This window comes from Benincasa hispida, chromosome 10 (genome assembly GCF_027475165.1).
Source record: "Benincasa hispida cultivar pf3 chromosome 10, pf3_genome.v1.1, whole genome shotgun sequence".
In the NCBI taxonomy this organism is placed as follows: domain Eukaryota; kingdom Viridiplantae; phylum Streptophyta; class Magnoliopsida; order Cucurbitales; family Cucurbitaceae; genus Benincasa; species Benincasa hispida.
This window is the reverse complement of record NC_143487.1, coordinates 26,150,660-26,163,908: the sequence shown is the minus strand read 5'-3', so window position 1 is coordinate 26,163,908 and position 13,249 is coordinate 26,150,660. Positions and strand designations below refer to the sequence as shown.

The following is a 13,249-nucleotide window of genomic DNA, read 5'->3' as shown; positions in this document are numbered from 1 at the left end:
AAAAAAAGGAAAACACAAATAAAACTCCACTATCAGCACAAGGGAAATCCTAACCTGATAAGAGTTATGTCGTGAAAGGAACCTATTCGTAGTTGGATACTTCGCATGACACCCGTGCAGATAAGCCAAAATGAAGGTAGGTTTCCAGGATCGACGTAACCAGAAAGAATAAAAGAAAAGAGACAACTCCACTGTCCAGCTAAAGTAAAAACTTGGCCAAGGGACAAGAGTTGAAGTTGAGCTTGGTACACAACTGAAGTTGGATGTTCGCATGACACCCATGGGAGCAAGCCAAAACGAAGAGTTTAACCATGATCAACGATCTCTAAGATATGATGCAAACCAGACTATGACATAAAAGGTGCATTCCATTTTTACAAGAAAGAGAAAAACATCTTTTCGAAACAAGAAGGGAACCTTGAGCAAGAGGTTTGTTTAAAGTAAGACTAAAGTAGAACATTCTAAAGAATCGTTCAAAGGATAGAAAGAACAAGTGAGTTTAAGAAATTATGTAGAGGAATAGCATTCTGAGTAACTGATCGGCGTAAAACAATGACTTAGAACTTAAGCTGAATTGCCTTAATATACGATATGCTTGAGGACAAGCATACTTCTAAATTTGGGGGTATGATAACTTGTAGAAATACAATTTATTTATATCGTCTTACTTAGAAGATGCGGTAATAGGAAGGAAAAGTTGCATTGAACGTAGTAAAATTGGCTTAGAAACGTGAAGATTGTAAAAGTATCGCAAACATACCTGCTGACCGCATTGCGAGGGCAAAAAGAATGTCCAAACCTTTGTTTTGCAGGTAGCAGATATCACTGCATGTGGCGATTGCTCATGGACAAAAAGATCAATACATTCTTGGAGATTTCTGAAATCGTACAGCTTTTTCTGATGTACGGCATGACAAATGGAATGTGAAGCAGAGCGGACATTCCCACCAACCGCGACAAGAAAAACTAACTTTTCAGAGTGGGACTACTGAGGCAAGAGGTGCTAAAATCTATAAATAGCAACACTTAGCACAAGGAGAAGAGGCTGAAAAAGAGATGAAAAAGAAGAGGAAAAATAGCAAAAAGAAGTTTTGTGCAAGGAACACTCTTCTCCCAAGAACTCTCCTGAAAAGGAAGTTCTCCACCTCATTCCTCCACTCATCCAATGCGTCGGGAAGCAAGCAGCTCCTATCGGGATCCGTGCCAAGACATTGACACATAGCTTTTGACTGTTCTTACTTTATGTTCATCGTTTGTTGTTCCTTTTCTGTCTATCATTCATATCTCTGTAACAAATGCTTTATCTTTACCAATTAATTTCACTACCACGTTCATCTTCATCTCTCTGTTCACCATTATGCATTCATTCTTCATTTCTTTCACCATGAGTCACTAAACTTCTAGGGTGTGGGCAAAGGATTGAGTGAGTGAGTCAATCTATGTTGAAGATGTCAGCTAAGTTTATTTAACGTATGCTCAATGGCATCTTCACCTGCGAGAGCAAAAGTGAAGATGTTAATCCACCTCTCGAGAGAAAGTTGATAGAATACGTTAACTAAAGCAAGAAATATTTCTAGAGATGGAAACAACCTTGCGTTTGGAAACGTTCGTCCCTGATCATCATAGAAATATGGTGACGCAGGCGATTACTAAGAGGTGTAAGCCAAGGGAAGATGGAACCTAAGTTACATCCTTAACAGGATTGACAAACATGCGATAATATTTTCCCCTAACCCGTTTCACTCTGCGTTTCTATCCACGAGACTTGCCATCACATTCACTCATGCACACCTTACACAATTATAGCTTTATTTGTTATTTTTTTGTTCATTTACCATCGCATTTTACTCTCTAGTACTTCATAATCATAATTTTTTTACGATCGCACATATCACCTCATTGTCGCACGAAAATCGCAAATCCCCACGTTCGACCTCAGATCATTCTGAGAAACTCACAGTGGAATTATACTTGGTTTCATCGCGAGAAAACTTGTGACATGCATAACAATATATGAACACATCAATTGGTATTTTACAACGAACTCTGTAACATCGCATATCTTTCTAAAAGCATAATTAAGACATCGCATTTCATATTTGCCTTGGCATTCCAAAAAGAACACTAATAGTTGAACTCTCCTTACTATAGATGTTTTATGTTTCCATCTTAGCCAATCAACAGTGCGGTAACCCTTCACAGATCGCTCGTAAGTATAGCTCGACCAATAATCGTTATGCCCCTGTAGTTACATCTAAGTCCTTAAGTACCACTGATCCCTCTAATGAATATAAGTCATAGTCCTACTATAACCAAGTCCTCTCTTCCAAAGAGAAGTTGTGGCCACTATGTTTAAGCCTCGAAATCAGCCCTTAAGGGAGCAATCTATCTACTTACCCCTATTTCGGGGAAGGAGTGAATTACATCTTGTGTAACTGAGTTCCCAGCTCCCAAATCAGACAAGTCCCCAAAAGGTAGGCATGTTGAGTTGGTAATCTGGCCACTCTCACCCATACTAATCAAAGGACCGCCCTCAAAGGCAGGAGTTCCCAAAACAATCAGGATTGAGGTCATGTCACCTATGGTCATTAAGGTGAGATGTAAGTCTCCAATATCAACGGTGATATACAGAGATAAATCATCTCGTGGTCCAGTCTTATACAAACTCTTTGTACAAGACACCCCCGCTCGCATGTCCCCACATGAATGGTCAGGGTCTACCATCTGTAGTAGTTCACAACACTTGCAAACCTCTATAAAGTGAGTTGTATCCGTAGTGTCACCAAGATCAAGAATCCCTCCTTAATCCTTATACTACAGACCTATTTAGGTTATCACTTAAGGCATGATTCACTTGTATATCTCATATACATGCTTAAGTTTACATACGATGACTATGGAGCTTTGTCTATTGGATATGAGTAAATGCCAGATAAAATAACTCTTATTTTATTCATAACAATGTGTATAAATTACAAACAATGAGAGTCTGAGAGAATTAGGACACCAATCTCAACAAATACAACTTATATACATTACATAATCAGTGAGCCCAACACTCAACTAGTCCCTATGTGACATAATACATGTGTACTACTTATACATAACCCACACTTAGATTTTCTAACAATTTGGTCTTGAGTGGCAGAGCAACAACAGAGTCATCTTCTGGGGAGTGACCACTACCTATGGAGAAAACATTCAAATAGTGTGAGCTAAAAGCCCAGTGAATGACTAACCTTTAAAACATAAAACACATATAAATCAATCATGCTTAACACAGAAATCATGAACTGAAAACCGTAGTTGAAAACTGAGAATTTAGTCAAGCAAGTATTTACATAAAACTTCCCTATACGTAACTAAACATAACATAGGCATCATAAACATCAGCTTTGGGAGGCCCTTAAGCTCAGCTTCCACATTAAACATCTTTACAAGAGAGCAACTCCTCTGGTCCGCTCTTGAGCGTAACCTTACTGAACTAAGACTTGGTTGAGAAAGGGATCCTCTGGCCCAACTTTCACTATAACCTTAGTCAAGACGTGTCACTTCTGACCATTACTTATGTCTTTAATTGTAACTCATCAAACAACTTCCATAAAGCTTGAAGCATAAAACATAATAACATTCTGTGAATACTTCCTGAATCTTAGTTGAGAATGAGCATTCATCGTTCAAGCTCTCAGCATATGTATTAGGCCAAGAGACCCATACTTTGGCCTCCCATTCAAAACTTTCTATATGCGCGTGGAGTTACTAAGTACCATCAACACCTTAGGTACTTATGGGACACCTTCCATACTTTCAGTATCTGGCTTACTAAGAACATATAATGCTTTAAAAAAACATACATATTAAGAATCTTTCAGAACATAGCTTTTAGCTTAGCATTTGTAGAAACTTAGCTATAGTCTTTAAAACACATGTTTCAACATAGAATACTTAATTTGAAATAAAACTAACATATCGCCTTGGCATGCGATAAAACAAGTACATACTTGAGGAAAATGCTAAGCGATCTCATGAAAATTAGTTGTTTGAAAATATATAAACTTATCATCAATTAGCATTGAAATCGCATGGTTTATCATTCTTCATAGTTCTTGCTAATGCAAAGCCCTCTCAAGCATAACATTCTTCATTAACAAGTTTTATTGAAACTTGAGTTCATCTCTTGGGTTGTGGCTCCTCTATCCATCACCTTTCTGAAGGAACTCTTATACAAGAGTACTTCTGAGCAGAAACAAATCTTTTCAATTCATTGTGATGGAATTTTCACATATATATTCACACATACAGATATGCATTAACACTACTAAATTACCGGCATGCTCAAAGAATAAACAACATAGAGAACAAGACACTTACCAGTTAAAGACTTTCTTCTCAGCAAAACTCGCTCTCACACAAACAGACTCCTTGCGCTCTCGCTAGAATAGCAAGCTATCATTCAGCAACACCCCAGTCATTTACCACGAACGGCTTCACACGAACAGTAGAAAAATGGGGACGACAACACCACTTGAAGCCTTTAGTATTCTTGGAGTGAGAATCCAAAGTGTGAGCTCTTTTCGGATTTGGTAAAGGTGAGGAGGAAAAGAAATCGTGTACAACGATCAAGCAAGTGGGAGCAGGCAACGACTATCATATAGTCAAGATGCTTGATCGTTTAGGTGAGGTACACGATCGTGTAGGAAAAGCTAGGCGAACGTCTATACAATCGTTTAGAAAAGCTCAAGTATTAAGCGATCATTTAGTAAAATGTAAGCGATCGTTTAGAGAAGTATGTGCGTGGGTGAGCAGTCGTTTAGCAAACATGAGCTTATCGTATATGCTCTCAATTACTAAGCGATGGAATCCAAACACCTCGTGAGCAATTTTATCATGTTTTTTGCAAAATGAAAACAATTTTCATTTTATTCTTCAATTACGAAAACCGAATTGAACTCCTACTAAAGCATAGTTACGGAGAAAACGTCGGGCAATTATCCCATAATTGTCCAATTAATAAAATAATAAATATAATCATATTATATTCATAACGTATAGTTTGATATCATATGTCAACCATAATGTTTTCTCTTCTACTTGATATAAATCATATTTATATCCAATTTGCTTCAAATTAATGTATCTCATACATTTAGTCAATCATATCATATATAATTAACCAGTTCAATTATATATAATCGAACTCCCTCTTGTCAATTTGAACATTTCAAACTGACCCAAAAACTGATTCCCAACTTAAATCCAAGCTACCAAGGGGATCTTATGGACCTATGGTTCGAAGCTCCAACGGTACGTGAATAGCTGACTAAACTCTTTAGCCATGAGATCCACCATTCATTAACTGTCAAACATTCCACTAAAGATCGACAGCTGAACTCTTCTTACCATAAATATATTTCTATGTCCAACGGATATAATCAATCATGAGTACGATAACCCTTCACAGATGCTCATGCCTTAAGTGATAACCTAAATAGGTCTGTAGTATAAGGATTAAGGAGGGATACCTGATCCTGATGATAATACGGATACGACCCGCTTTATAGAGGTTTGCAAGTATTGTGAACTACTACATATGGTAGATCCTGACCATTCATGTGGAGACATGCGAGCAAGGGTGTCTTATACAAAGAGTTTGTATAAGACCGGACCACGAGATGATTCGTCTCTATATATAACGTCGTTGATACTTGAGACTTAGATCTCACCTAAACGACCATAGGTGACATGACCTCAATCCTGAGTGTTTTGGGAACTTCTACCTTTGAGGATGATCCTTTGATTAGTATGGGTGAGAGCGGCCAGATTGCCAACTCAACATGCTTACCTTTTGGGGGACTTGTCTGATTTAGGAGCTGGAAACTCAGTTACACAAGATGGAATTCACTCCTTCCCTAAAGCAGGGGTAAGTAGATAGATTGCTCCCTTAAGGGCTGATTCTGAGTCTTGAACATAGTGACCGCAACTTCTCTTTGGAAGAGAAGACTCAGTTATAGTAGAACTATGACTTATATTCATTAGAGGGATCAGTGGTACTTGAGGAGTTAGATGTAACTACAGGGCATAATGGTTTTTTGCCCAGCTGTACTTACGAGCGATCTGTGAAGGGTTATTGTACTGTTGATTGATTGATATGGACACATAATATATTTGTAGTAAGAAGAGTTCAGTTGTCGGTCTTTAGTGGAGTGTCTGGCAGTTAACGGATGGTGGATCCCGTGACTAAAGAGTTTAGTCAGTTATTCACGTATCATTGGAGCTTCAAGCTACAAGTCCACAAGGTCCCTTTGGTAGCTCAATGGATTCAAGTTCAGAAACAGTTCTTGGTGTTGATTTGAAATGTTCAAATTGACAAGAGGTAATTTGATTATATATGATATGATCGGTGTGATATATGAGATACATCAAGTAGAGGATCAATGTAAATGAGATTTACATTAAGTACCATGAAATAGAAAAAGAGATATGGTTTATATGTTTCATGAGATGAAATGTTAACACTATAGGTTATAAATATACTATGGTAAGTTGGTTATCATGTATATTTATAATAATATTAATTATTGGATAATTATCTCTTTTTCCCTAATGACCAATTGCGTAGGAGGTTATAGGTGGTTCCATGGTAACCGTGAGATAAGAGGAAAAATGTTTTCCTAAATTTAGTAGTTGTTTAATTGAGATTTTCCATTCTTGTAATTACTCACGGTTGGGTGTCAAGTGGATTAGATTCACTAAACTATAGCTGAAGAGAGAAAAAACGATTTGGAATGACACTACATGATAGTTCACTCAGTTGGCCATTAGCTAAACGATTGTGGAGCTTTTGCTAAATGATCACGTAGCATTTGTTAAACGATTGGGCATCGTCTATACGATAGACCTTTACCATCTTCCACTTGCTCAATCATTTACACGATTGTTATTCCTCTGGTCTCATCCTCTAACCAAATCCACACATAGCACATACTTCTGGATTCTCACATCGAGAATACCAAGGTAGCCATTGTGGTGGTGTCTGACTCAACTCGACCAAAGTCGAGGTTTTTGGAGGTTGTTCGCTGTGTTCGTGATCTTGGAGATCGTGTTGTATTGCGGTCATAGTGTTTGAGCGTTCTTGATTATTGTCTTGCTGATTGTACGAGCATTCGAGATCAAGGGTCTTTGAAGATGAGTCTTCAAAGGTATGTATAATTCTATCCCTTGATCTTATGTAAAGCATGTTGTAATTTCGTTTTGTGCATGACCGATTAGTTTCTGTTTATGTATTGTAATTGTTATTGTTCAAATATGAATGGAATTTGAAACGATCATTTCGCTGCTCATGGAAATCCTCATGTCTGATTTCCTTCATAGAGAAGACTAAGCTCTCTAAATTTTTTGTTGAATGATCTTCCTCTTCCTCTTCTATCTCCTCTCTCAATCCTTTCCCTCTCAAAATCCAAAATAGTCAGAGCCCCACATCCTCCTGGATTCTCACTCAGAATACCTAGGTTTCCTTCATGGTGGTGCTCATTTAGAGTTTGAGGGATTTGTTTAATTGAAGAATCGTTCTTCAAAGGTAAGGCTTTCGAACCCATTTTATTTTTCCTATAAATTGTTAAAAGCATGTTATATTATTTGTTAAAATGCATACATTTTGTTATGTTCTCTGTGAAATTAGAATTCTGTGAAATTTTAGAAATTGGAACATTCCGCTTCCACTTATGGTCCCTTCACATGGTTCCTTCAGTTTGGACATAGTTAGAGTATGACTTATTGTTCATTAGAGGGATCAGTGGTACTTAAGAAGTTAGATGTAACTATAGGGGAAAAACGATAATTTTGGCCCAGTTGTATTTAAGAGTAATTTGTGAAGGGTCAACGCACCGTTGATTGGTTTTATCTAATAGATACAAAAATATATTTGTAGTGCAAAAAGTGCAGCTATCACTCTTTAATGGAGTGACTGACAGTTAATGGAAGTTGGATAATTTAACTAAAGAGTTTAAGTAATTAACCAATTAACACGGGAGGTTTAATCTATAGGTTTATAAGATCCTCTCAGTAGCTCAACTAGAATTATTAATGATCGAATTAATTTTAAATTAATTTGAAAAATTCAAATTAATTAATATAATGTATTTGATACATTATAATATAAAGTTTTACTTGAGAGAAAATAAATATTTGAATTTGATTCAAATATTAATTATATGAATGTGATTCATATAAATACTATAGGTTAAATTTAATATAAATTTGATTCATATTAAATACTATAGGTTAAATAAGAGAATATCAAACTATAGGTTATATTATATATGATATAATATAAATTATAGTTTATATGTTATATTAGATATAACATAAAGTATAATATATGTTATATATAATGAGTTAGTTATTATTTATTTATTAAATAAAAATTTGTTTTAATTTTTTAAATTTAATTAAAGGGAGGGAGTAATGGAAACAACTTCTCTCCCCCTTATTCTCTCATTCAAGATGTCGTATAAGTGTGGTTTTTTATGGGAGATCTTCTTCCACACTTACAACATAGAACAGAAGAGATTTGGATGATAAATCTTGCTTTCTGCATTTTTTATCTCCTTTCAATATCGTTCTCTCCCACTCCAAAATATATCACGAAGCCCACAACTCTGGTAGATTCTCACATAAAGAGAAAACCTAGAAAATCTGGTGGTGGTATCCAACTGAGTTTTGGCAGTACTATATTTTTGAAGTTGGTGATCCAAAGAGATCGGTGAGATCATGACCAAAGCGGAATTATGGTGAAGATTTGAGACTACAAGGAATCAACAAGGACCACAACATTGAATGAATAATTTAAAACGTCAAATTAATTTAAGAAAAATATATTTATTATATCAGATATAATTAATATAGAATGTAAGTATGTAGATACATTATTATATATTTAATTATCCATATGATTCATATTTAAACTATATAATATGAGAGAATTACTATATTTGCATATGATTCAAATATTTATTTAATTAAATATGAGATATTTAATTAAATTTATTTATTAAACTCCCCTTTTTCAAAAGGAAGTAGAGTAGGTGGTATCTAACTACTAAAACAATATAAAGTATTAACAAGAAAAGGGTTTTCTCTTTAAGGGTTAGGTTTTCATTTGCTCTCTCTCAACATAAGAATAAAGAGAAAAGTTCTCTATAGTGCTTATTCTTCCTCTCTTATTAAACTTCCCCTCTCTTTTAAGAAGAACTTGCACCAGCAAGGAAGGCTTTACAAGGAGATTCACAGAGGAGACTATTGCAAATGGTTAGAAAGAAGAGTACTTCAAAGGTTTTTTTCCTTTTTATTTTTTGTTTAACCTTGGTCATACAGCATATTGATTGTTTTGTATTTTAGTTTTTATTTTTTTGAATCTTTTCATCTAAAAGAAAATCAAAGCAAAAGATAATCAAACACTTCTGCTGGGGATTTGATCCCTTCAATGCCTTTTCCAGTTCTTGATACCTTATGGGCTTGAACCCTCCCATGGACTTTGGACCTTACTTTGGACAATCTTCAACATCATAATTCACAAATAGAAAAAAGTTGAATCGGTCAAAACTCTATAAGATACAAATTTAAAAGTTCACAAATTTATTAAGCATTTGCAAAAGTTAAAAATGTATGTATGAAAATTTTAAAGTTGAGATCTATGAAACAGAAATTTGAAATTTGAAAGAATGAACTTGTGAACTATATTTCTTTTATGAGTTGTACGAAAGAAAAAACATGATTAAAAAATAATTTTGACCCCTAAACTTTCATCCAATTAATAATTTAGTATCTATCATTTAATTTGTAATTATTTAGTCTATATATATTCAATTTTTTAACAAACAAATTCCTCAATTTTAGTACGTATAATTTAGTCACACATTTTAAATTTTGTAACAATTTAGTCCATATCATATATATATTGACAAATTGAGTTGGGACAAAGTGTGTTTATGAGCAACAAAAACTAAATCATTTCATAATAAAATTTACGGACATTTTTTATTGAACTTTTTATGGTAGGGTTGATTTAAAATTACAAATACTAAATTATAAACTATTACAAATTTGAAAGTTTAAGAATTAAATGATTATTTTTATAAAGATTAGAAAGAACTAAACGTGTTTTTTTAAAAAAAATAATAATAAGAAATAATAATAATAATAATAATAACGATAATAATAATACCAAAATGAAAAGGATGGGTCCATTTTCTTATCTTAATCTTAATAATACTATTTCACAAGCTTACAAACAAAAATTAGAAGGTCCCACTGTTTCAGTGTTTTGGTCAATCTTTTCTCTGTGAACATTTTTCACATCCAATTATACAACGGTTGGTAACATGATGATGACGACGACGACGACGACCCAAAATCATCAACGCCTCTTTTCAATTTCTTTCACTCATATCTTTTTTCCCTTTCTTTTCATGTTTCAACTTTACAGGGCGATCTGAGCGTGGAAAGTTTTGGGTTCGAACCCCACTTGTTTTTGCTGTTGTTGTGGCTGCTCAATTTCCCATCTCGCTTTCCCCATCACTTCCTCGTGTACAGGCACGTATTCCTAAACAAACCATTTTGTGAGCATCATCAGTCAAATACAATCTATTCTCTGATTCCTTTTTTATCGCAAAATTTGAAACTTGCCCATTAACTGTTCGACGAAATGTCTGACTGAATGACTGACCTCTAGTTTCTGAACCAGGTCCTTGGCGTTGGGTGCTGACACTATGATGTTCCGTTGTGATGGTTTTATGAATCCATCGTCCACTGCTTGGTCGATGAAAGTGAGGAGGTTGTTGTAGTATCCCTCCACATTCAGCAACCCAACCTGAGGAAGAGAATTTGCACAAGGAACTTAAAGGTTGGGAGATCAAAACAGAACTTTCTTGCAGAGTTTAATGAGGTAATTTTTGTAGATTTTACTGGTTTGTCATGGATGCCTAGTTGAGCCCAAGTGATGACTTCTAACAGTTCTTCCATAGTTCCATACCCACCTGGAAATCAGTGCAGGGAAGGGAAAATGAAACCCACTATCATGGGTCTTTTTTAAAAGGGGACTACGAAAAGAAATGTAAAAGAAGTGTGGGATTGTGTTTCTGAATAGGAAAGGGGAAAAAGGGATGGATGGGACCTGGTAGGGCTATAAAGCAATCTGAATGGCGGGCCATTTCTGCCTTCCTTTGGTGCATGTTGTCTACTGGTCTTACCTCCCCTACTGTTTCGCCAGTTATCTGTAATTCTCCTCCCAAGAAATTATCATTTTATAGAATAACCAAGTTAAGTTTTAGCTGCAACTTTCAATCAGCCAAAAGAAATTTCAACAACAAATTACGCTATTGACATATTTCTGACCTCTTTGTTCATTAATGTCCTGGGGATAATCCTGCAAATCAATCAAACCCAAACAAAGTAAACAACTCGGTGTAAAATTAAAACTTTGGAACCTCAAACCATTTTCAAAATAGAAAATCAAGCTCTTTCGATCAATTACCCCATAACTCTGCCACCACCACGATAAACAGCTTGTGAAACCAGACCCATTAGCCCAATGCTTCCACCTCCATAAACAAGCCCCAACCTTCTTGAAACCTGCGTAGATAATAGACAACATAATATGTGTTGCTCCCACAAAACACAAACCCTGTTGAACCAAGAGGCTTTCGGAAATATGCAAGTATGAAGGGAGGAAGGGGAGAAGTGAAAAAGACAAAGAGGCTTTTGGAAATGGGTAATATTAAGAGAGATGTTCAAAGCAATACCAGCTCCTGAGCTAAATCAATGGCTGCATCTCTATAGCAGTCTCTCTTTCCTGTGCTGCTCCCACAAAACACGCAAACCCTTTTGAACCTGGACCTTACTACCTTTCCTTCCATTTCACCGCTCTGGTTTCTGCCAAGAGGAGCTACATGATCAGTTAAATATATGTGGATATGAAAACATAACATAAAAGGGAGGGCTTCTTTTCCACTCTGATATTGGGCACTCGGATGATAGGGAATAGCCGCTTTATATTAACGCCACATTATGTTCAAAAAGTCAGTAAAGTCTCTGCAAAAAAGAGTTAAAAAGGAGAAAGGAGAGGGAAAAAATAGCAATATTTGGATGCATCCTAGTTGCACAAACCCAATCTTGTGTCGTGCATTCCAATCACACAGTAGAAAGAATCTAAGATGAATTAAAAAAAACTTGCTACGTAGTAACCTACATTTAGAATATTGGATAGATTGTAAAGAGATGGATGTAAATATTTTTTAAAGGAAAAAAAACTTCCCCTTTCTTGTAATGTAGGTATTTAATCTCTAAACACATGCTGTTAGGTAAATTGTCCTTTGCAGGTACTTTTTCAGTTACATTATACTTGAACAAACAAGTATAAAACGGAGTATATGAGCAAAAGAAAGAAACAAAAATCTTTCCCTTACACGTATGAGAGTCTCCAGTCCACTTATACTTCTCACCAACAAATCGCTAGAACACACCAAAATTACTCAAAGTTTCCTTGACCTATTAGCTATAACTCGATTTCTTGACATGTCAACAAGGCATAAATTCCTTGAAGAGTTGAGACCGACGTGAAAACAACCATAAAAATATGTAGGGAGAAGCTTTAGTTAAAGAAATCCTTAATGGGGGAATAAGTAGATGGGATGAATTTTCCACTCTTTGCCTACTATGCATTATCTTATTAATAGGTGAAGTTTTGGTGGAACAGATTTGGTGGTGTCAATATGTATGGTACGTGTCAAAAAAGGATAAAGGGTGAGGATGGTTTCGTATTGAAGGGGGTCACAGGAGCAAATGATCCAATAGGGAAAATTAATGGCCACAGAAAGAAAAGAAAAGGCCCTACTCTGTTTTTTGTTTTTCTTTTTTTGGTGTCAATTTATGTTTCCCAAAAGTCTAAAAGAGTCTCAAGTCTAGTATCCCTATAGAGTCTGAAAACATCAGTACTCTGTCTTTTAGACTCTTTCTATCTGTCTGGTTTCTGGAGCAGAACAATCATAACTTGATGGATAAATTGCTCAAAACACGTGCAGACCCCATCTCCATCTTCCATCACTATTTCATTTGGCTTTCATTTTCCTTTAATACATGTATTTTTTTTTATAAAAAAATATCATTTTGATAATTTTTCATTTTAAAAGATGTATGAAGTATTGAGTTGGTTATTATAGTTTATGAGTTATAATAGTTGTATTTGAGGTGTAAA

At 35.4% G+C, this 13,249-nt stretch overlaps 1 protein-coding gene and 1 long non-coding RNA gene across 3 annotated transcripts; one reads left to right on the top strand and one right to left on the bottom strand.

Annotated features, from left to right (window-relative positions):
- Positions 1–10,216: 10,216 nt before the first annotated feature.
- On the bottom strand, positions 10,217–12,697 carry LOC120089365 (cytokinin riboside 5'-monophosphate phosphoribohydrolase LOG5-like). 2 transcript variants are annotated; one of them, XM_090306141.1, is made up of 8 exons: positions 12,462–12,697; positions 11,799–11,928; positions 11,531–11,628; positions 11,392–11,422; positions 11,171–11,270; positions 10,963–11,033; positions 10,724–10,867; positions 10,217–10,600 (listed from the first exon to the last, which is right to left on the bottom strand). In XM_090306141.1, exons 2-8 carry the CDS (start codon positions 11,910–11,912, stop codon positions 10,478–10,480), a joined length of 681 nt encoding a protein of 226 aa, XP_090162267.1. In that variant the 5' UTR covers positions 11,913–11,928; positions 12,462–12,697; the 3' UTR covers positions 10,217–10,477. The 2 variants fall into 2 exon arrangements, with proteins under 2 accessions (XP_090162267.1, XP_038902735.2); XM_039046807.2 differs by lacking the exon at positions 12,462–12,697 and having other exon boundaries at positions 11,799–12,077.
- LOC120089366 (uncharacterized) lies at positions 10,450–13,249 on the top strand. Its single transcript, XR_005485155.2, has 3 exons — positions 10,450–10,590; positions 10,742–10,942; positions 12,752–13,249. It is a non-coding gene; the product is annotated as an uncharacterized LOC120089366 (long non-coding RNA).

Bases quoted from the DNA above. Each gene is read 5' to 3' on its own strand.
- LOC120089365 (XM_039046807.2), bottom strand. From the start codon at position 11,984: ATGTTATGTTTTCATATCCACATATATTTAACTGATCATGTAGCTCCT. The intron at 11,423-11,530 runs GTAATTGATCGA...ATTGATTTGCAG, and splicing joins GGTGGTGGCAGAGTTATGGG to GATTATCCCCAGGACATTAA. The intron at 10,601-10,723 runs GTCAGTCATTCA...TGGTTTGTTTAG, and splicing joins ACCTGGTTCAGAAACTAGAG to GAATACGTGCCTGTACACGA.